Source organism: Crassostrea angulata, chromosome 10 (assembly GCF_025612915.1).
Source record: "Crassostrea angulata isolate pt1a10 chromosome 10, ASM2561291v2, whole genome shotgun sequence".
Taxonomy (NCBI): Eukaryota; Metazoa; Mollusca; class Bivalvia; order Ostreida; family Ostreidae; genus Magallana; species Magallana angulata.
Window position 1 is genome coordinate 30,915,497 of NC_069120.1, and position 24,122 is coordinate 30,939,618.

The 24,122-nt window shown below is 33.4% G+C and overlaps 1 protein-coding gene across 1 annotated transcript; it reads right to left on the reverse strand.

Moving 5' to 3' along the window:
* Positions 1-4,720: 4,720 nt before the first annotated feature.
* LOC128165559 (carbohydrate sulfotransferase 15-like) lies at positions 4,721-22,501 on the reverse strand. Its single transcript, XM_052830217.1, has 8 exons — positions 22,392-22,501; positions 17,121-17,436; positions 13,976-14,207; positions 13,531-13,647; positions 13,237-13,393; positions 13,002-13,158; positions 5,560-5,707; positions 4,721-5,486 (listed from the first exon to the last, which is right to left on the reverse strand). Exons 2-8 carry the CDS (start codon positions 17,349-17,351, stop codon positions 5,299-5,301), a joined length of 1,230 nt encoding a protein of 409 aa, XP_052686177.1. The 5' UTR covers positions 17,352-17,436; positions 22,392-22,501; the 3' UTR covers positions 4,721-5,298.
* Between the last annotated feature and the right edge of the window lie 1,621 nt (positions 22,502-24,122).

Consider the following 24,122-nt stretch of genomic DNA (forward strand, 5'->3'; position numbering starts at 1 on the left):
AACAAGAACGAATTTTTTGTCACTTATAAGTACTGGAAAGATACATCTTTGGTGAAAATATTTTGTTTGTTCAAGCAGTCGCTCAATGTTTCCTTAAAGAAAAACTGCTTCAAAACAAGCCGTTTTATGATAAAAATGCGAACATGGCGGGAAAAGGCAAACTTTATGATTCATATTTTTGAATTTTGGGCACTAAAATCAAAATGAAAATTATGAAAAAAAAACTTCAAATGTATTTTGTTCAAATAAAACAAAGAATTATAGTAAAATGACAATGTTCATTTAAGGGGGTCATTTTAGGCTAAAACCATATATATATTCATTCAGCTCTGTGAACGAGCTATAAATAGAGAAATAAAAATAGTCAATCCAAAAACTCTCTGGCCTAAAACATCAAACATGTACTGAACTAGTACATAAAATTTAGTTATATTTAAAAAAAGAAGAAGAATTAATCCATGGGGGTGGGAGGTGAGAGGGAGGAATAGTAATGTAGATATTGCCTCACAAATACTTTATCATTATGATAAGTTTTTTTTCTATATTTTGTATAAGTTTTCTTTACTTTTTTGCCCCTTGCTTCAGCTTCGAAAGAACCCTGGGGTTCGTTCCGTTCAAATTTTCTTTCTCTATATTTGAAATTAAATAAGTGTATCGCCTTTCAACATAGATTGGGACCCAGCATCACCCCCCCCCCCCCCCCTTGTTATTCTTTTTGCTTCCACAGACTTCATCCCGGTCGAGATCACAGAAAATATACAGTATAGGTTTTTAACGCTACATAGAATGCTAGTATGCTGTATATCAAACTTATAACAACGATTGATCACAATGACATTGGTCACATATTCTTCGTAGAAATCACCAAAAATCACTCAAAACAGAATATTTTGAACTAAAACAAAACACCACTCTAACCTACATGAAGACGTCTTACACATTTCTATCAATATATTTTGGCATAGTATGAATATGAATATAAGCACTGAATGATAACGCGCAGTATTCAATCTGTCTGCACCGCTTGGTGTGTTACAGGACCGACGACATCCAAATGTGCTGCATAAATATCTTGGAACAGACTATAGTATTCATTTGCCCGTTACCTACAACTTGGCTACAAGGTGAATGGAACCTTTGAATTTTTTTGTGATCGGCTTTAGCCGATCACAGTTGTGTCCATATGAGGCATACGGCAAATTATAAGTTAAACTAAAATTAATTCATTCCTTGCTATTTAGTATGGTGGCATATATCTGCCCCTTGTGTGCATGTTATTTTTCTATCAAATATGTCGACATGCAAGATAAATATGTTGACATGCAAGATAATTATGTCAACATGCAACATAACTTTTCATTATCAAAAAGTAAAATATCTTTTTTGAATCCCCTAGTCACTTTAACATTTGTTTCCTTTTTTGTTCTGACAAGTCATTAAATGTCTTCAGCATTTGTAACATACGTTTGTAAGGAAATAGGCTTATGAACATCGCTAAATATTGGATCATAAGGTAATACATCAAAACTGGAGATGACACCAAAGAGCTCTTAATAAACAATTACGTAGTCCATCGGGCTTTATGGGATTTGATCACGTGACCAACCCGTATTTATATCCCGATACAATCGCAACTTCTCGGCCCTTTCCGGCAAGCTCGGAAAAACACCTCGAATGTATTAACATCCCCACCGAATGTTAGAATTTTATACAAAATGGAGTCGCTTCCCATTAAAATAAATATCGGCTAGACAGTCTTGTATGTCGCTTCTGTGTTATATTTTAGTGTATATCGTTTACTTTAATGAAGTATAGCTCACATCTCAACAGATCGTAAAATGTGTTCTATTTATATCAAGTTTTACAAAAAGGGGGGTTGTCATGGACGCCTATAATACATTAATACCGATAAACACCCAAAAATGATACCTTATTTCTTTTAAAAAAATTAGATATTGCAGTTGATTCCTCAGTCGGCCATATCTGGAATTGAGGATGGGGTGGACACAAGTAAAGTCAGGTTTTCCTCTCTGATGTCCCAAAAACCAAGTTGCCTGGAGGTACCGTCTTTTATTGTCACTGAGGGTAAGATTATAAGTTACTACGATAAATCGCTATCTGGTGGATTTTTTAACCATTTATTGACCATGTTGGTTTATCACTATGAATGGTTAGTTACATGTATACCCCCTTAGATGAATTTTAAGAAAGGGGGTATTATTGGAATCATCTATTTGTATGTCTGTTTTACGGGACCAGTCTTCTAAGATATAGGGTTGCATTATTATACAAGGGTGCTAATCTACGTCATCACCGGGATGACGTAAACATACAAAGTCAGCCATTTTCTCTCGGTTCGAATAAGAGGTAAGGTTGTTTTGTACCCAGAGACTAAATACTTATTAAATACACCACTCTTACGGAATTACATTAGACCCACTCTATTATGCTAAAACTGTATAACTTTCCAAACTGCAGTCATTTCTGAAAACACCTCGCATTTATCCAAATGTATGCCGAGGTAACGTTAACGCACTTGCACTATCGTACATTCAATTCACATATTATATGCATGTTTTACTAATTATAAAACATATTTTTTAACAAAACTTATTATTAGCGGTCTTTTAGCCATTAATGAATTCATCTAGTCAATTTCAATCTAAAATTTGATATTGTTGACACTATTTGATGCTATTACTAATATCTTGATAACGTTAACACATCCATTTTTCAATGATAACGTTCACACTTTACTAATAACGTGTTTTCTTATTTTATCAATATAATTATATACTTTTTATTTATAGGTGAAGATGGTTAAACGTAAAAGTCGATTGTGGCTAAATCACCCAAGATCAATGGCTGCAAATATAAATTCTAAAAACAAACATATAGTAGAAAATATACCGGTATGTACTAGTGATTCGCCACACAAAAACAATACTCTGATTTTGCGACGAAAGATAAAAGGGACACCTTCTTTAAAAATGGATGTGTTAACGTTATCAAGATATTAGTAATAGCATCAAATAGTGTCAACAATATCAAATTTTAGATTGAAATTGACAAGATGGATTCATTAATGGCTAAAAGACCGCTAATAATAAGTTTTGTTAAAAATATGTTTTATTATTTGTAAAACATGCATATAATGTGTGAATTGAATGTACGATAGTGCGTTAACGTTACCTCGGCATACATTTGGATAAATGCGAGGTGTTTTCAGAAATGACTGCAGTTTGGAAAGTTATACAGTTTTAGCATAATAGAGTGGGTCTAATGTAATTCCGTAAGAGTGGTGTATTTAATAAGTATTTAGTCTCTGGGTACAAAAGAACCTTACCTCTTATTCAAAGCGAGAGAAAATGGCTGACTTTGTATGTTTACGTCATCCTGGTGATGACGTAGATTAGCACCCTTGTATTCAAAGCGAGAGAAAATGGCTGACTTTGTATGTTTACGTCATCCCGGTGATGACGTAGATTAGCACCCTTGTATACCAAAGGAGTAAGTGACTAATAATGATGGAGAAAACGACTAATTACATCTGTTAAGACAGATTTATTAAAGTGACATCGTCACGATTTTGGTCAAATTTTGTTTTTCTGTTTTTATCATTTAGAATGCTTTAGGAATGCATTTCTAATGATCAAATGAAATTTAGGTGCCAGTCGATGAGTTTTAAGCAAGATACAGGACTCACAATTCTTCGTCAACAAGGCTCGTGCCCTGTTTTTGTTTACATAGGTTCAATATACCAGTAAAAAAATCTTTTTCAAGCTGATTTGTCTATCTTCTTATTCATTTTAAGCATAAATAAACAGTTATTAACGATTAACACATTCATTTGAGGTCTAAAACTGGAATTTTCACTTCAACATTCAAAATGTAAACAAAAGCTTTGTTTACATAGCAAAGAATTGTAAGCTCTGTAACTCGCTTATAACTCAACAAATGACAATCAAATTTTGGTTGCCTAATAAAAATGCCTTACTGAAGCATTGTAAACATTATAATCACAGCGTTTGTGACGTCATAATAAAACTCGTCATTTTGAGTACCCTGTGTGCATTACAGTGTTATAACTGCCGTAGCTTTCAATACACTTTACAAGCAAAAAATATGTGGAATGTAAATATAAGGATTTGCAAATCGTTAAGGAGTACAAATAGATAGAAAATTTGTAGAATAATTCCTACTAGCGGCGGAGACCGTTTGATACCGAGGATATTTAGGAAATGGTTTGGGTGCAAATTAACGTCTTGAATTCTATGCTAAGAAAATTATGGCGATTTGTTTTCCAACCCTGATTTCTGGTTTGTTTCTGTTTACAACAGAACAAATATTGACTCAGCCTGAGTCTGTTTTCTGGCAACATTGATAATATTTGCCCCATTGGGACCCAGTCAGTATTTGTATAATGTAATCTCATCCAAATGCTGCAATAGAATAATACTGTAATTGAATATACATGTATGTCAGATATTTTAAAACGAAAATGCTTAAATTTTGTACCGCAAAGAGGGATCCATCCTTTAAAATTAAACCCACTAGCGAAAGTGAGACGTTAACAGGTGTGTGTGGTGTGTGTGTGTGTGGGGGGGGGGGGGGGGGGGGGGTTGTTCCGTCGTTGTGAATGATTAATCCTGTTATTTATAAAGTTTCGAATATTTTCAGTCTATACGGGTGAACAAAAGAAAAAACCCAGAAAGACGACTTTTCCATGTTCCATAGTTTAATACGACAGACATTCAACGAAGTATGAGTCAAACAATGGAAACAAAAAAGATAACGAAAGTGTTACATTAAGGGGGTATGAAAGACCTCCATATTATGACAACATAAAGAATATTGTTATAATGTCGTATTTTCCCCAAGCATATGATTGGTCGATTGCTTTCACGTGACTGTGCTAAAAATTCTGTAATAATCCTTACTATAATAAAAATAGCAAACTTATTAACTTCCCTATAAAACACTTGTTTCTGGCATGTGCGACATGTGCATCGCTACATTGATCAACAAGTTCCGAGTTTGAAACCTTCTCTGGCTTTTACATTTCTTACCTTTACAAAATTTTTAAATACATTCTATGATAAATGTTGGAAATTTTAAAACGGTATTTATATTTTGAATGTGATGTGCTTATCTCAAGGTGTCCCATACCACATTAACACAACAGCATCCACGGTAGGTAAAGCTTAACATTGACAATGCCCCCATTATTCGTATACTAGTATGTGTTCTTTCTACACGGCTTGCCGGCAACTTGCGTCTGAATTGATAACCAAAAAGTTATTTGTTTTGCCAAAGAAAGCGATCATCGTTTGTTAAAGCATGTAACTTGCGCAAATACGGATAATAAAAATTATCTAATATACGCTTAGTTTCTGAAAGCATTGTTCCGGATTTTTTCTTTCTTTTCGTTTCGTAAACTCTTTTTCCTTTCGAAATATCTTCCATCATTGTCTCTGTTATGTCATCTGTGGAAAGAAAAAATAAATGTTTATTTATAGCATTTAACAAGAGTCGCAAGTACTTGCACGAATTTCTTACCAACTCCAAGGAAGGTGAAGACTTTTTTTAATGTGCCTTTTATATTTTTGGAGTAGTCCTCTGTTCTGAGAAATAAGAAGTTTTCCATATCGAACACCTTCCGCCACTCCTCAAGAAACACAGAGTATACACCGACATGAAGACGAACCTAAAGACATAACGAATGTTAATAACACCACCGGCAAGATATGATAAATAAAATATCAGTAATATCATGCTATGTAGATCCCAATAGCACCTACATCATGTACATTCGAATCTGGAGATAAAGTAGAGGATAAAGATCCCCACTTTTAAGTTATTTATTTTTATGCAAAGGGTGAAGTTACAGGTTTCAGACTAAGAGGATTGATGCTTTTTATATTATCATTGGCGACTAAACTTTAAAAAATGGCCCAGGGGCCACATCGCTCACATGAGGCTCAACACTGCCAATAACTCTGTTCAGAGCAGCTAACTTTAATCAAAGTAGCTTTGTTATATAAAGTCAAATACAAATATTTAAGCCAGTGTTGTTTCTGTGATTGCTGTGTCAACAATAAGAAATCAGGATACTTTAATACATAATGAGATTCCAAACTGAAGTATTGCAGCTTCAGTTGAAAATACTTAAAGGAAGTGAACATGAAAAAATTATCAAGGGCTAAAATTTGTCTGTTTGATGTGTATAATGATATCTGAAAACCGTTTAGACAGAGCTTTCCTGAGTAAAAAGATATACCACTTAGAATAACTAATTCTTGCAATCCATGAGCGCTGCCATATTGTTAAAATCATTACCTCCCTGCTGGGTTATCTCTAAGCATCTAAGAGAGGGCAGCACTGATGCTGCCGTCAGTGAGACACATTGCATTTATACACACGTTTAGTAACAGAGATAAAATGCCATCATCAAAATGTGAATGGAAACTTGAAAGGATTATGTAAAGAGTTGTCATTTTAAACAGTGTTTATGGAGGAAGATTTTGGATCTCAGAATGATGCATTCCTACCAGCAGTTAATGTGACATGTAACTAGAATGGAATGTCCGTGGATCAGTGTTATCGTGACCTATTTTTTCTTGCACTCGGGAATTTCTTGTTTATGAGTTTGAGCATTATGTGTGCTAGATAAATGAGCACACAAGGTGCATGCACAGCATCCTGACTTTTAAAAAGTGTCTTAGTCCTGCTATTCTTCTGACAGCATACACAAAACCGGCGTTCATGTCATCAAGATCTTATGTATAAAAAAAACAAATCAGAAAAATTTCCAGGGCATTTAAATAAAAAGTAACGGTAGGAAACCCCACAAAGAAAATGGAATTACAATTTTATATCATTTTGAATTGAAATCTAAAAACAGCATTTTATTTTTGTAAACACTGACTGCCCCATGCATCTCCGTACAAACATCTGGAATGTGATGGTCTTATATTTCACAAATTAGTTTATCTATATTCATTTTTCTTCACATCAAGGCATATTTTTCTTCTTAACTTTTATCAACTCTGTACATAAACACTGGCCTAGTTCCAACATTGACCCAGTCACCAGCAGCAATGTGGCTTATCTACGTCAGAGAACAGATGCATGCTGGGGAATAATGGATTACCTCCATAAACCTTTCACTGAGAGTGTTAAATTGATAAAATCTCTTGATAGAAATAAACAAAAAGGTAACAGACCTCATTTTTAAGTTTCAAAAGGCTTTTAAAATTTATTAAGCAACAATTATTTTTTTCATGTTCACTTCCTTTAAAAAGATTTTTACCAATGCATTCCAAGCTATATAGATTCTAAATTATATCAGTAAATTTGCATAGTTAAATATCTTCATATATTGTAATATAATTTTGATTAACAATATGTTATAAGCATTGCATATTATATTTCGTAAAAATGTTGACAAACTTATGCATTTTTAAACTATTCGTGGAAATTCATACCCTCATCCACTTAGAAATAAAATAGGTAAAAGGATGTGCATTGCCTCTCTATATGTACTGAAATCTTTTATAATAGTTTACATTCACATGCATACACGTGTAGATAAAAAAACACTATATACCTCAAATTTATTTTAAAAGAAATGCATTTCTCACAATATTTTTAAATTCATGACCTTGGGTAGCTACAGAGCCAATATGGCACATACAATGAAAATATAATGTATCGAATTTTTTTCTGTATTTTCACAGTCTTGAGAATTAAATTAAATATACATGTATTGTTATTTTGTTCATAATAATCTGTTTTTAAATTGTGAAATACGCTGCCCATTCGTTGGGGGTTTTTATTGGGTGGGGGTGTGTGACAAATATGGCCGTATCGTGAACAATGTATTTTTTTTAGGTCACTTAAGTCACCCGGGTAACCTATTGCGTTTTTAGTCTGCAACCGATTGAACATTTTTTATTTCATCTTGAAAACCACAGGGCGAATTGCCACTTGGCTATACTATATAAAAAATGCGTTCTGTTTTATAAAATAAATTTAATTCCCTGTGCTTTGAGAAAGAAACTGTTTGGATGTTGTGTGAACTATAAATGAAATTGAATTTTATTAGAGATTGACGATTAAAGCCCTACAGGACTTTTTTCTTATCAAAAGTTTACAATGTATGGTCCCTGGAACTAAGGTATATGTAGATAATCGAGAATTCTTCCGACTCTTGCATCCCTCCCAATTCTTTATGAATAAATGTTTTTCAAACATCAAATAATAAAAGGTGGGAGTTACACTCAGAGGAGTGTCGGATTTGGGTTTAGACTCCAATATGAAGCTTGAAATGCAAAATTTGTAATTTTTTAAATAAATGATAGAGTGTTTTTTAGCTGATAGAAGAAGCGAGGATGAAATAAATATTAATAAAAACATCATTCCTTTGGAATTTAGAATCGACAGAAGTCACCCCGCCCCTATTTCACATATCTCCGCCAAGAAAACAAAATATCTCATGAAAAAGAAAGTCTCTTCTTTCTTTGAGGGAAAGGACGAATTATTTAGTCGTTGAGTGTTTGCTATTTATTACTGTTTATACCAAAATCAGTGAAAATCAGGCATTATTTGCGCGAGCAACAGCCGGATTGAAACTTGCCCTTGGAATCAGATAATCACAAACAAGAGGTTCATGTGTGACATGGCTCAGCTGAACAACAGTTCTTGAATCATTCTCTTTCGAAATTTTTAATAAAGATATGATTTCTTTAATGTGAAATTCACTAAAATTCTCATATGTCCTAACATTTTACATTGCATTAAAAAGCCTCCGTTTTTGGACATCATATATAAGATCTTTGCTACATTAATCTTATTATCATAGACTTAAAGATAACAAAATAACAAAACAAAGTAAGGAAGGTCACTGCAACCTTGATATGTAGGCATGAAGATACTTGTACATAGTAAATTAACTATACGTAGCACTGTAGTTTTTTGAAAAGAAGATTTTTAAAGGGACTTGGCCACGATTTTAGATCAAAAATTGTATTTTTACTTTTTATGTATAAAATTGTTAACTGGTGCATTTTAAATGATTGACTTAAATATTGGATGTTAAAGTCAAGTTACAAGCGAGATACAGAGGTAAGAATTGGTCGTTATGTAAAGAAAGCTCGAGTCTTATAGTTGTTTACAAAAAATGTTATGTAAAGAGTTACCATTTCTTAGACAAAATGACATGTGAAAAGCAATTTAAACTAATTCAATATCTTCATAGACACTATTATCAATAACGGAAAGATACATTTGATTGAAACTTACACCAATACAACACAAAAAAGGACAATATTCGAGCTTGTTTACAAAACAAAGAATTATGAACTCTGTATCTTGCTTATAACTTGATATTTGACTTTCAAATTTTGTCATAGCATTATATACTTGTTTATCTCATAAGTGTGGTGTATATTACCCGTGTGATAAACCTTTGCTATATCAAACGGGTGATGCTTTATCAAATACTTCCGGTCCGAACTAATTTTGACACAGCCCCTCGCTTCAACGCTTCATAACATAAATTCGTCCTCTTAATTATTATGTCAATCTATGTCGCTTGAAAATCAGAACTAAGATGTTAAAGATTTCCCACGTTTGAATTTATATTAATTCTACGAAAAAAGATAATTGATTTTTCTAAAATCAACGTTAAACGGATGATATAATAATACTAAATATTTTAAGTATTTATTTAAAAATAAATTGTGCTTGTTTTTAATCATTGTTCTTTATAAGAGTTCTTGTATGAATTGATACTATTTATATTGAAGTTTCGCGTTTATTCGCGAAAAAAATTTGAAGTTTAATGGGCTTTCGTACACAAGGTTCCCATCGCCGCCATCTTGGATTTAATTTAAACTGTCATATCAGGGAAAATTTTTTCTTAAAATTCATCGGTGAAATTATTTTGCGATCATCCTCTTTGTCTTCCGATCGGTGCTTCAACACCTTAGATTACAACCACTTCAACCAAAATGGCGCATTACACCTGTCACTGATAAAAACCATCCCTCAATCGGCATTTTCTGCTTTAGATATGCGATAAATGTCTAAAGGGTGGACGGATGTTGTCACCTATATGTAAATGAGATTTCCCTGCACCGTGTGTTTGTTTCAATATACATGTACTAGTATTCAAAATATATGCATTTATAATCATGGTTATATTAACCTTGTGTAATAAAAGTTATAATTGACTGTTAATAGTATCCCTTTTCTTAATTTTAGCTTCTATGTTGATCGAATTCAAATTTATTTTAACTTGTATGTTGATCGAATTCAAAATCGACGCCTTTTGAATATTCGTATCAGTGCTATATTTGGAAGGGATTACCCAGAGTATGGCGAAAATATATCAACTTCTGCCCTTTGTCGCACATCTAAGGCAGTAGATGCAGATTATGGGATATTATTTTACTAATGACGGGTGTAACGCACGTTTAGGTTGAATTGGTTGTATCTTCGATGTTGAATGACCGATCAGGAGACGGAGAGGATGGCTAAATAATTTCACCGATGAGTTTTAAACACATTCCACCGGCTATAAATCCATGATGGCAGCGATGCGTACCTTGTGTAATATTAGGTATGGGGTATTTATTTTATTAGGAGAAAACTTTATAACTTCCGGTGCCTGTGGCCTACAGGCCTTGATGGTCACCTGAGTACCATAACCCTTGGATGGACCAATCAGAGGGTTTTATTTTTGCATTTTAAGCTTTGCTTTAGAGTCTGCACCCTAATCTGAGGCTCTTCTGACTGTTACTTTCGCCTTTGATTGTTTGATGTTAACTTTGAGAAACATTTATTCATAAAAAGAGGGAGGGGGACCATAGTAGAGAAATCTCGGATAATCGATACCTTAGCTTCAGGGGTCAACAATTGTAAACTTTTAGTAAAAAGAGACCTACAGGTATTTATTAGTCAATCTTTAATATTTTCAATTACATAAAATTTTTATAACGCACACAACAAGCATACAGTTTATTTCTACAAGCATACAATGCACAGGGAATTAAATCGATTTCCTAAAATAGATTACATATTTAATTTAATATCAGCGGAAAATTTACCTTGTGGTTTTCAAACGAAGTTAAAATGTAAAACTGTTAATAGACGACAAACGGTTTTAGGTTACCCGAGAGATTCAAGTGAAAGGACGGTAAATTCCACAATGTAAAAAAAAAAGGATATTATTTTACAAAATGCATTTAGTTAACGATTATCTCACACGGCATTGAAAGTACAGAAAAAATATTAAAATATTCAGTACATTTTTACAATGAGATCTAATAGGCCCTACTCAAGGGTCCTAAACCCCTGACCCAAGGGTCAAGAATTTCACAAGTTGGATAGAGGGCTTCAGACATATCATAACTATGCATTTAGTATTTTAGTTTATCTTCCCCTGCTGTGGATGTAGAGAAAATTTTCTAAAATTAAAGACGTTTTTACTATATGGCCATATTACCTCAAGGTCTTGGACCCCTGACCCAGGAGCAATATCAAATTTTTGGTAAAAGGATTCATGAACATCAGATTTATGCAGTAAGTTTATCTTGGACTACTGTGGAAATGGTGATTTAATACATTTTCACTCTATGGCCATAATGGTCCAGTCCTAGGGCCTGAACCCCTGACCCAGGGACTACGAATTTCACAATTAAGGTAGAGGGCTTCATGGACATCAGATTTATCCACTAAATTTATCTCAAATATATTCATGGAAGAAGAGAAGAATGTCTTTAAAGGTTTAATACATTTTCATTAAATGTCTGTATACCCTGCCCTACGGCCTGAATCCCTGACAAGGGCCATCAGTTTCCTAATTTTGGTAGAAGGCTTCATGAACATCATTACCTTACATTTAGTTTTTTCCAACATTAGTGGGAGTAGAGACGAAGATTTTCGAAAAATTGACATCTATTGCTTATTTGGCCACACTCAGGATTCCCCGGGGATGATAAGGTCATAAATTTCAAAATTTATATCACCTCCTCCTGAAGATGCCTCAAACCAAAATATTGGCAATTGGCCATGTAGTTTTCTAGAAGAAGTTAAAAAAATAAAATTATTAACGCACGGCAGACAACGAACGGCAGATAACGAACGAAGACCATTTGCAATAGGTCACCTAAGTGACTGAGGTGATCTAAAAAGTTCTTTCTTAAAATATAACATAGTCCTACAGTAAGTATGCTTGAAAATATGTGGCTTTGGAAGTAGGCGAGTTCGCAGCTAGAAAACCTTTTTTTAAAAGATAATGAAAAAGTATCGCAGAACATTGCTATCTTTGTTAATCTTCACCATGAAATATTTTAATTTCCTATAATTATTTTCATGCATGGTATTATATAGCAAAAACAATTAGTGATGTGATAATTACATTGAATATGCATAATCTGGACCGTGGCTACAGATGATTCCCTTGGTCAGTGTTCAAATACAGTAACAAGACTGATGACGCTCCCAGTTTGACAAAGGAACTTGTCATTAAAATTCACTAACTCCACTCCCGGGGGCATCATATTTTGAGTAAAAACTGTAAACATTGATTCTTTTTTAATTTCATGACTTTGGGGTTTAAATTTTAACGGACAAATATAGCCCATTTAAAATGAATTCTATGTCAATTTTCAAACTCGGTCAATATTCTTTGCTACAGCAAAAAGAGCCAAGAAATGCAGGTTGACCAAACAAATATTTTTTAAATACTTCAAATATTTATACGTTTACATTGCATTTACAAATATATAAAAAAAATGTACATTTTTACGTCATGTTAAAAGGTGCCGATTCTTCTGCACGTTGGTGAAAGTTCTTAATTTTTATAGAATTATTTATACATTTAGAGTAAGAAGAGTCCATTTCGTTACTGAAAGACTGTCTAATAGTACTCGAATGAAGATATATTATAATAGTATCCTTTATCATGACTTATAAGAGTTAACTAGTTCACTTACCGGCATTTTGATTTGAAGTTCTCTACTGAACAGGCAAGCCCGCACCGTGTTGTTTGCACAGCAATTGTTGAACATTTTTATTGATTTTAAAACTTTCTCATGAAAAGCTTTCGCTGTAGGCTCTCCAAGCTTCAGAAAAATGTAATCAGAAAACAACCTGAAAGCCAGTAATTGGTCAGAAATATGAGAGTTATTTAACAATAAAAAAAGACAATAAATATTTATAATAGAATACCTTTCAGAGGGCTGTCGAAATATCAAGATGAACTTGACGTAGGGATTCAAATATTTCATCAAATGAGGGGTCAGAATTTTAGGATTCCCGACGTTCACATTTTGTGGAATCTGTGGCCATCCTGTAAAGTCCCAGAAGTCCATGGGTGTTCCATCAACTGAAATGAAAAAAATAAATGGAGACAGACAGACAAAGAAACAGAGAGAGAGAGAGAGAGAGAGAGAGAGAGAGAGAGACAGAGAGAGAGAGAGAGAGAGAGAGATATTTATTTGACAGAAGCATTGAAAAACCAACCTGTTATACTATTATAGCTACTAGAGTCTTTTTCAAGTTTTTCTGAGAGTCCATCAAAGTAATGTAGATAATCAATGAATGATTCCTTGTGATGAGTATCAGTCCGAAGTTTGTGTCCTGTGGAAAATTGATGCATGTATTAAACGGTATTAAAAAGTTTTAATATTGTTATATTTTGCCATATTCTGTTCAGTTGGAGTTTAGGTCTTGTAGAATTATTAGTTTCATCATTAAGGTTAATCAACTTGAAAAAACAGAAAGGACGTACTGCACGGACTAGCGACAGATTTGTTGGTCCATCCGTTTACTCGCTTGATGCAAATATTTCAAGAGAATCAAAGAGAAAGGTTATGTATTGATATTTATCAACGCCTTCTACCTTCGTAGAAAGTATTTTAAGTGTTTGATATTGAAGGGCTGGCGATCTGGGTCAACAGTTACTTACCATACCGCCGCCACGACCACCACGAGGTTTCCTTATGAAGGACTCCATTATTTGGGGAGATCTGAGGATGGCGCACTATGCGATAATATAAATCTGTTGAACCACATTTGTCTACGCCCAACACATGAAAAAAAGGGAGACAGCGGAGCTTTCTTTTTGTTCCATTATTAGTCTGATGGCAAGCGTCGTAGAAACATGGATTCTTAAACTTTTGCTCAAAGTCTGGAGGCATCTTTAACGAAAACAAAAGAAATCATATTGACGCAAGCGTGAAAAGCCTAAAAAATATTGTATGAATCACAATTGGTTATTTACATAAACAACACATTACATAAACAACACACCACGAAGAAAAAAAACGAGTTGGGTGTACTAGTTTTCATGGTAAATTTTAAATATTTTTTCAGCACCACGTTTTGAAGTATCCCCCCACTTTTTTTTTGCTAAGTTAGACCTAACCATTAGGCACATAGCAGAATAGAGGGTTCAGCCCCCCCCCCCCCCCCACACACTTTTTTTCGAAACATAATTGTTCCGTAATGTACGTTTGAAAGATTGAGAAGTTGGAGTCAAAGGCATAGTAGCCCCCCCCCCCCCCCTCTACGGATTAGGATTTTCATGATTTTGGGAATTATGTTTTTTCTTTTAATATTTTTGAGGATCAGTCTACCCCCGCCCCCCCCCCCCCCACTTTCAATTTGCTTCCGTTACTCTAAGCATTTCTAACGGTAATTGTATGATCATTGCCATATAATGAAGTAATGGAGAACACATTGATTTGTACACTATTCTATTACAAAGTTCAACTTATCATTATTCTCTTGGAGATTATGTATTTCAAACCATTGTGATTTTTTTTTGCTGCATTGTATTGAATTAAAACTTAATGCATAAGTTTATATAATTTCAAGGGACCATATGATAAAATGGAAATGGATTATTTTAAAGGTACATGTAAGATCATGCTCATCTGGTAGAATCTGCAAATTTTAAAGGTATAAAAAATAAGCCGGATAATAATTTTTTTCCGAAAATGGAATTATAAATCTTATCTACACTTCAGTTTTTAAAGATAATCATGGTTATTTATTTGCATGAGGTTCTCAAAAGAATAATCCAATAATAATTGAAATATTTACTAATAATATTAATATTGAATAATTTCAATAGATATTATAGAATATTACTTTCAACTAGTTGGACCTAAAAATCAAAAGCTGAATTTTATTCATAGCAATTTGTACTGCTTTTTCGTTTTCTCACTTTATAAGATTTGAAATCTACGAAATTTGTTAAGTCGTACGTGAAAAATATCATCAGAAAATTATTTTCCTTGCGCCGAACAGTAGGCTATTTCAACCAATGAAATAAATGTAAATTTACACATCATGTATTTTCTACCAATCACTAAGGAGAGGAAGTGCACAACCCGGAGACTGTAAATTAGTTTAACTCTTTATACCGTCTTTCTTAGAAGACGGTTATAAATTAAGGCATTTTGCAAATAAGCTACAAAATGCCTGCACCAGAGTTCTTTCTTACACCTTTGGTATTTCAATACATGTGAGATTATGTCCGTAAGGTATAACCTGAATTTTAACTGATAAATTATTATTGTGAAATTAATCAAAAACCTACTTTCATTTTCGAAAAACAATCCCGAAATAGCAAAAATGAGATAAGGTGGTGGACACGCTTTGGCGGATCCAAGTCAGGGATATTCTTGTTCGAAATATATACTTGCACTGATTAATATTGAATAATTACGTAAAGAGTGAATATATTAACTGTAAACCTATTTAGAGAATGCATAGAAGTTAAGATTTGACAAATGTTGATAAAATGAAATGAGTCAATTCGTTTCTTTAGTGGGCGATTTTAGTTTTGATACTCATTCGCTTGCGCAGCACGACCTCTGGTGAGAAAATGGGATAGAACGAATGAGTTCATCATGCTTCGCGGGCACATACTTTGGATCGGACTTCGATTAATACAAAAAGTTAATAAATAAAATGGAAAAATGAATGAGATTTTAGTATCAATGGAAAGAACTTTCCAGAACGGGGTGCCCAGAAACGTTTTGACTAATTGACACCATGGTGGAAAGTGTAGGGCGAGTTAACCATCGGGCAGATACTTTGAATCTGACAACTTTGGTTTAATATGTTTAATATGCATGAAAATGGATAATAATGCATAAACTAACGTGTTTTAGGTTAATACTTTTTCATACTACGACAAATTAGTTGTAAACTTTAGACATAATTTGTACACATTAATGAGCAGATTGTTGTATCCTACGTCTCTATGGATAAATGATGAATGTTAAAAAAAGGGGAAGTTTAATTGGGATGCCACCCCCCTCCCCTCCAGATTGTTTTTCAAAACAGTCTTTTATCTGAAATTCTTATTTGGAACAGTAATAGAAATTATATTTAAAATTGACCTAAAGAACCAAATGTATATATATAGAGAGATATACACTAAATACCCATTCACTGGTTTGAAATAAATACAATGAAAAAGTTTTCTTGTAACAAACAGGATTAAAGCCACGTACAAAAAATGTACATGTATATATTATCCATTTCAGTTTAGATTTTTATCTCTGCCCGCTCATCTAAATATCTAACAATGCAGTTTGATTTTTATTTCAATTCTAAAGAATACGATAGGGAAAAAGTCGGCAAAGTATATAATACAAAAATGACATTTCATCATAATAATGTGTAAAGTGTTAATTCCCGCGCTTGCGCAGGGTATCATCTAGTTGTTTTGAATATAATGAAGAACTCCGACATTCTCCGAAAAGATAAAACGTGCCAAACACGACAGTCAGTGTACAAAGTATGACCTACTTTACATTTACGAGAACAACAAAAAATATGTAATATTGTTTAAAAGGCATTATCATAAAGCCCTTCGGGCTGTATTAGATTTGATCACGCCCCGACCAAAATTATCACCTCAAAGCATGATTCCTTATTCCTTCAATATTGTCATTGTACCTTCCCGCTTAATAAATATAAGGGTAAAACATTAAGCAATCTGTATATCATGTAAATATTTCATTTCCGTTAAAAAATACATTTTTATATTCTTTATGATATCCATCAAAATATAGCTCTGAAAATGAAATACATACCAGGGCAAAGAGGTCTTCCACTGTGCTGCTGTCTGAATCAGCGTGGCCCAGCAGAACGGCGGAACACCACTCAGCCTCGGTCTGTCTCGGCCGTGGCACTCCGATCCGTGTAAGCTGGTCCGATTTTTCAAACCTAATCAAGTTAAACCCAGTTAATAGACTGGTAAAAATGGCGAACATGGTCAGATTGCTCAGATAAAACAGCATCCGTCTGTGAACGTTTGGACTCATTCCAATGGGATTAATTCCTTCCGAAAATGAAGTGTTGCACGAACCTCGGACAGGTCAAAGAATGTGAATTCTACCATTTGTGGCACTATGATAAATAGGATTATTGATCATTTCACAAATGTATATGATATTAAATAAATTAGACTTACACAAATGTCTGCGTAAGCTTACAACCTGCAGTCATTTATGGCAAACGGGTTCAAAGAAGGTAAACAACATTAGTCAACAACATTAAGAAGGCAAATTAAACTTTGGATTTTTTAAAGTTACATATGAGCGCATTGATATACAGTTTTCTTCTTTCACATAATATAAATTTGGACAAAAAACACGGACAGAGAAAAATGTACCAAACTGCGCTCGTGTATTTTAAGTTCTTTTATTTGTGGGTTGGAGCTAAAAGTCTACGAGGATTTAATGTATACAGTTTACATGTACCATAAATAATGATGTATATTTTTCATGTGATTGTTTTTTTTCTCGGTTAAAAAGGATCATTTAAACAATAAAATGATTTCTTTATTGTTGCATGCGGGGTATGAAAGTTGCGACATATATATAGCAGGAAAAAATAAACATTGAAACTTTCATTTTTCTGGAATGATTGCTACCTTCATGGCCTGCATAAATCATCAAACAAACCATTATATTGTTTATATTTACATCTTTCTTTTAACACATTAATGCATTGGGCATAAAGAGTAAGTAAACTGAACAAATTATTGTTAATGTACATCAGTGCGTTAGGTTAAAGAAAAAGCCGAGTCGTCTTAGATGCGAATTTGAGTATGACATTATTATTATGATTATTTCGTGCAGTCCGTGATTTTTCCAAGTTGAAAGTTTCAACCGATCGATAAACTTCCTGTTCTTTAAGTTTCTATAGAGCTGTGAATCACAAACGGTTTTCTAAAGAAATAGTGTAGAAATTACTCGGTTGATGTAGATATACACATCTCATAATCATAATTTCACGATTCGGGCCAATTTTTTTTTTTATAACTTTTAGATAAATGACACATGGGTCAATTTTCAACCGCGGTGAAAATCCTTAATAATATCGACAGAGATTTTTCCTTTATCAGAAAGACCCGAGTAGTTGCAATTGGCGGTCGCCTATGTTTCTGTATTATTAAACAACAACTTGGTGCCTAAAACATTTTTTATACAATTGTGTTTCATTTTTATATAAGAATTTTTAAACTTTAACATTTTTGGAAAATGCGTCCTTGACCAACTTTTTGAGTTGAGGTGGCACAAAATCACACCGGTGGCCACATTAAACCACTGTGTTAAATCTTAACAAGGTACTTGGGATGAATTAAAGTTAAAACAGAGTTAACACATGGTTAAACTCGAACACACTTTTGAAATTGTGTAACAATGTGATTAACTTTAACACCGAATTAAACACAGAGTTAACACTGTGTTAGAGTTGATCACCTTTCGAAAAACCGGGCCAATAATTTAACCACTTTGTTAGCTAATCACTTAATTAGGATTAAACAAGTCATTATCCTTAAATTTAACAACCTTTCGAAAAACCGTGCCCAAACGTCGACAGTCAATTACTAACCTTATGTTATGGCTTTCTAAATATTTAAAACATAATTTCGGTGCAAAACATAATCTTTTTGTTTACTTTCTTGGGATATATAGTCATGATTTGGTGCAATTTAGAAACCAGGAAAACAAATGTTGATATTTGATCATGGATATAAAAAAACAATTATCATTTTTTTCCGGGATCATTTCATTATTTGCGCAAGCTCCCAATCGAAATCAGCTGTTCCGATAAGCGGAGAGTATCTTAATCTTTCAGTTTAAGATAAGCTTGTTAACCGTACGATAATGTAAAATATGTCCAGATATGCCGAATTTTATTACAATTTTAATTTTTAATTCGGCTTTCTTTAGATTTGCCGTCTGACTATTATTTCTTTAAGGTAGTAGGCGTATAGTTTTACTTACATATATTGTACATTCATTTCTAAAAAAAAAAAATCATGTTTTTTGTATATGTATGTTTTATCAGTTTCTGTGCATAATTGTTGTCGGTAAATACGTTTTCAAGACCACAATGTAAAATAGTTTCTGTAAACTAATTGTGTCATGCTGTATAAATAAAGGGCATGATTATTGTTATTATTACTATTATTAAGATAATTCATGAAAATAAGTCTATGAATTTGTAGAGAGTATGAGACGCTGTTACTCCGTGAAGGGGTCTATATAAAGCCTCTTTCACAATTGGAGCACGAGCAATTTACAACACTTTAGAATCGGAATTTTTTGCTTTGCACGAGTTATCGTATATGTTGAACGAGCTCCAGCATTCGTTGCATGCGTTTTTTGGTCGCATCAAGTCTCCTCAAAATAGTGGACATACACACTTTTCAGACAAGACCGAATGCGATTCAAATTATTGAAATGCAACGCACGGACATTAGTACGAACGTTTTACAATTATGTTTTGTGTACTCACAAGAGCGATGCACGATTTTTAAAGATCGTAAGATAAATTGCAGATGTTTACGTGTCTGTTGTGCGACCATAAGACTGTTGTTCAACGTCTCCCCAATAAATCTTGCAACTTTCCACTATCATCGCTAAATTTATCGGTTTCAGTTTCCATGCTTTGCCACTAGTATATACTGGATACAGGGTTATTTTCGCCACGTGACATTTTCGCTTCTACTTACGATTTTGGTTCGCCTTGAATACCCCTGCGAATGTTATTGTCATATAAATTTTAGATCACGTGGTTTTATTTGACCCTTTTAGTTTCCCAGTATAAATAGTGCCTCGTGTTTATAGTCTATTTTAGAGAATCTAGGTACTTGTAGTCAAATATAAATTCTAGAGGTTTATTGATTTAAAACTTTATCTTCATTAATTGGAGGATAAAATGTGTTCTAGAAATAAATGTGACAATACAAAAAAACAGTTTTTTTCTGCTGTTGCGACAATTAACATGCGTAATAGAGATCCCCCTAAGAATTAATTTTCGATCTGCGCCTGACCTAGTAATAACATCAATAGTGAAACAGACTGTACTATTTTATGCAGAACGTTCCTTGAAAATGGCTCGATATACTAGGATTTTATGCAAAACATTCACCCATTATTTTTTGAAAAAAAAAAACATGGTATTGCACACCACAAGCATAAAACATGGCTATGATTTTCTTAAGCAACCCAATGTTTATATCATCAACCACTCTACACGTGGTTAAACACGAACGATAACTCTGTTCTGAGTAATATCGTTTAATTTTTAAAAACCGCTAGCTGGTGAAATAAGACATACATCTTAAAAGATGTTGATGTGTTAACATAAATCAAAGAAGTATATGATATGAAAATCGACCAGTACTTACTTTTTTGAGAATATTATCCGAACACTTATACTTCCGCTCGAAATTTCACAGGAACTGAACAAATCTCGGTGAAGTCTAGTGAACTTTCATTCGAGCACCTCTGGATTTGTTACATACTTAGCAACGATAAAGAAAACATTCCGAACACATTCGCAGGGGTGTTGAATTCGCCCTAACAATGTTGTGGTAAAAGAGAGATAATATGAGACATAGGAATTCGCCAAGTCTTAATCTGTTAACTGACAAAAAGAGCGAAATGAGCAAAAATAAAACGGGGCGAATAGTTCCCTTATATAGTATACACTGTATAAGCGTATCTGTTTCAGGCCACAATTGACCTTGATTTTGGCTGTTGCTTTTGTCATCTTCTTCTCTTGCATTCAACTATTTCTACTGAAGAGAGTCGGAAATGGGCGATATATATATATATATATATATATATATATATATATATATATATATATATATATATATATATATATATATATATACCTTCTCTAAATCCCACGAGCATTCGGACGATAAAACGTATTATCGGACGTGCGCCGTTCGTCCTATCGCATTGGCGCATTCAGTCGCCCGATCATATGGTCATTCGTTCGATCCTATCGCATTATCTTACAACATTCACATTCTTTGTACAACAGACGCATACGGACGCAAGATAAATTACACGATTCAATGCATTTACATCGCACAACAGTCGCCCTGAATCGTGCAAGTTTAGTACGAGTACTTTTTCATTTGCGATTATTTTAGCAACATATTTACGAACCATATCGAATTTTTTCGATCCCGCAAATATTTTTAGCTTCTGCTCGTGCGCCAATTGTGAAAGGGGCTTAATAAATAACATTACGTTCACAATTATTGTATACACTAGCGGTAAGAACATGCAAATGATTAAAAAAGAATCAATTTATTTCGGATAAAGCATATTTGTTTGACTTTGTAAAAGGAACATTCCAAAATATCCGTAACTCTTTATTGATTCTATTAATTTTTTAAATTATTAATTAATTTTCTAAAGTTATTTTTCCTTACTGAATTAATTGAACAGACAGTTTAAAAATGCATTTTAATTAAAATTGTGTTCTTTCTGCTCGGCAAATTGTTTAAGATGTTTAATTATTATAGTCATAATTTCATTATGTAGTAATGTATATTTGTTTGTACGTACTGAAACAAGATAAAATTAAATGTTTGTTTTTTGTTAGACCTTTGCAATTGCTAGTTCATTCAAAATTGATTCATGTTTTCACATGCTACATAAATCCGCACTAAACAGTTTAATGGTTCTAACGTCCCTATGCATGATCATTGCTGCATTGTCGAGGACCTTTGCCATAACCTTACGCCTGCAGTTAAATACATCCGACTAAGTCTCGGCACAAGTCCTCGGACTAGACTACACTAAGCAAAATACACTTCTTTTTTAACGAAAATGGGACAGAATCGTTACATAATAGTAAGAAACTGCGTGCTGGTATATGTACTGTTGTGGTGTTTCAGCAGGGCTATAGAGGTAGGGCTATAGATGTAGGGCTCGTTTAAGAAATATACTTTTCTGTCGTGTCCGTTACTTTCTTTTTCCATATAAACAACTGCATTTTATTGTTTAAATAATAGACCGTATCAGAACATTTAAATAGGAACTTACCAGTTTGCATCAAGTACATGTATTAAGTTGGTCCATATTTTGACCTGCAATCTTAAGAGATAACAATCTGTCGCTTTCTCGAATGTTCACAAAGTGCCTTTGACTTGAACATCAGACCAGAGAGAGAGAGAGAGAGAGAGGGGGAGAGAGGGGGGAGAGAGGGGGATCTTCAAATATGCAAGATATTTTTCCATTTTCAAATTCGATCATTTTGTTTTTAAGAGCTTCAATTAAATCAAAATTCGATAAAACAGATTGTTAACATATAAATTATTAGTATACTATTAATACTAATGATCTTTGTTCATATACAGTTTTAAGATGCTTCACTCTGTGAATTCTCCTTATGAACTTGAGTTATATGCATCACTATATGATATTTAAGCAGTATGGAATCCAAGCTCTTGAAAACTGTATTTATGTCACCTTTTTACATTAATTGAAGGGCTACGGATTGAAAAAATCACTTTTGAAAAAAAGTTTTTTTTTGTTATTTTCTATGGTAAATATTTCTAATTTTTTTCGAATTTGCATTTTGAACCTATCATATTGCTCTTGCAATTTTATCATTAGTCTTTAAAGTTGCTTAAATAGCATTCTTCCAGTAAAATGGTATATTTCTGCATGGTTTTTTGCCTAGATATTCTTCAGCAACGGGTTGACCCTAAAAAAATCCTAGATATTTTGATAAGTTTTGTTCAAAGAAAATATTATATTTAGATGGAATTTTTTTGGGGCACCCCGGCCCTGGGGTTGAATTTTGCAAAAATCGACAAAATTTTCGGAAACTGATTTCTATTAAAGTGGTCTATATTTACATCACTATGAGTAACTTCTGGATAGCTCAGTAGGTTAAACCCGCTGGCTACGTTACACAGGATGTTTTTGTGTCCTGGTTCGATTCCATCTATGGGCATACTTTTTCTCTTTTAAAATTATCAGTTTGTATAAACACCTTTTTATTTTTATTTTTATTCTTTTATACAGGATAGTGTATTTTGTATTTCACTAATATTTTCTTCCTTTAATGCACGTTTGCTCTTCCAATTGAAGACATTTATGACAAAGTATGTACTGAAATGAAAGCACTCAACCGTAACTATACCTTAGTGTAAGCACGCTTTGTTTGAGGACAAGAATCATAATTACACTCTGTGTTACTCGAAGCAGATGCCACGTAAAAAATCATGTCCACTTAAGATTTGGCGTTTGCCTTTCCAGAAAGAACATCTGTAGGAAATTGTACAATTGCGGGAGAAGTACTGCAATGTAGATGCAGTTCGTTCTTTGCAAAGAACGTGTGTATTGGTAGCGTTTTATGTCAAAAATGCAGTAGGGAGGTTTACAGATAGACAATTGGCAATAATGGCAACAACATTGCTAATTAATGAATAACTTGACAATGTTCTAAAATCTGATCCTGTTTAAGCTGTAGAAATAGATTTCATTTTCGACACAACTTCTAAAATTTCTTTTTCTTTTTTTTTAAATTTGCATTTCTTACACCAGTGACATTTTTCGAAATTAAATGTATCATCCCCGAAGAAATTAGCTGTAAAAAGACGTATGTACACTAACGGGATTAGCAACGTCTTTATCGCCATGTTTACATTTATTTATTTCAGAAAATATCATGCACGTTTTTAAAAAGATTGCAAATTTTACGTTATCATCCCACGTTAAGGACCAACGAGAAACATTAAAATAAGAACTTATTTGTCAATTGTTGTG

Excerpts from the sequence above, each read along its gene's own strand:
- LOC128165559 (XM_052830217.1), bottom strand. The coding sequence starts at position 17,351 with ATGAGTCCAAACGTTCACAGACGGATGCTGTTTTATCTGAGCAATCTG. Across the intron at positions 13,394-13,530 it reads TAGCTATAATAGTATAACAG|TTGATGGAACACCCATGGAC; the intron begins GTTGGTTTTTCA and ends TTTTCATTTCAG. Across the intron at positions 13,159-13,236 it reads TTTCGACAGCCCTCTGAAAG|GTTGTTTTCTGATTACATTT; the intron begins GTATTCTATTAT and ends ACTGGCTTTCAG.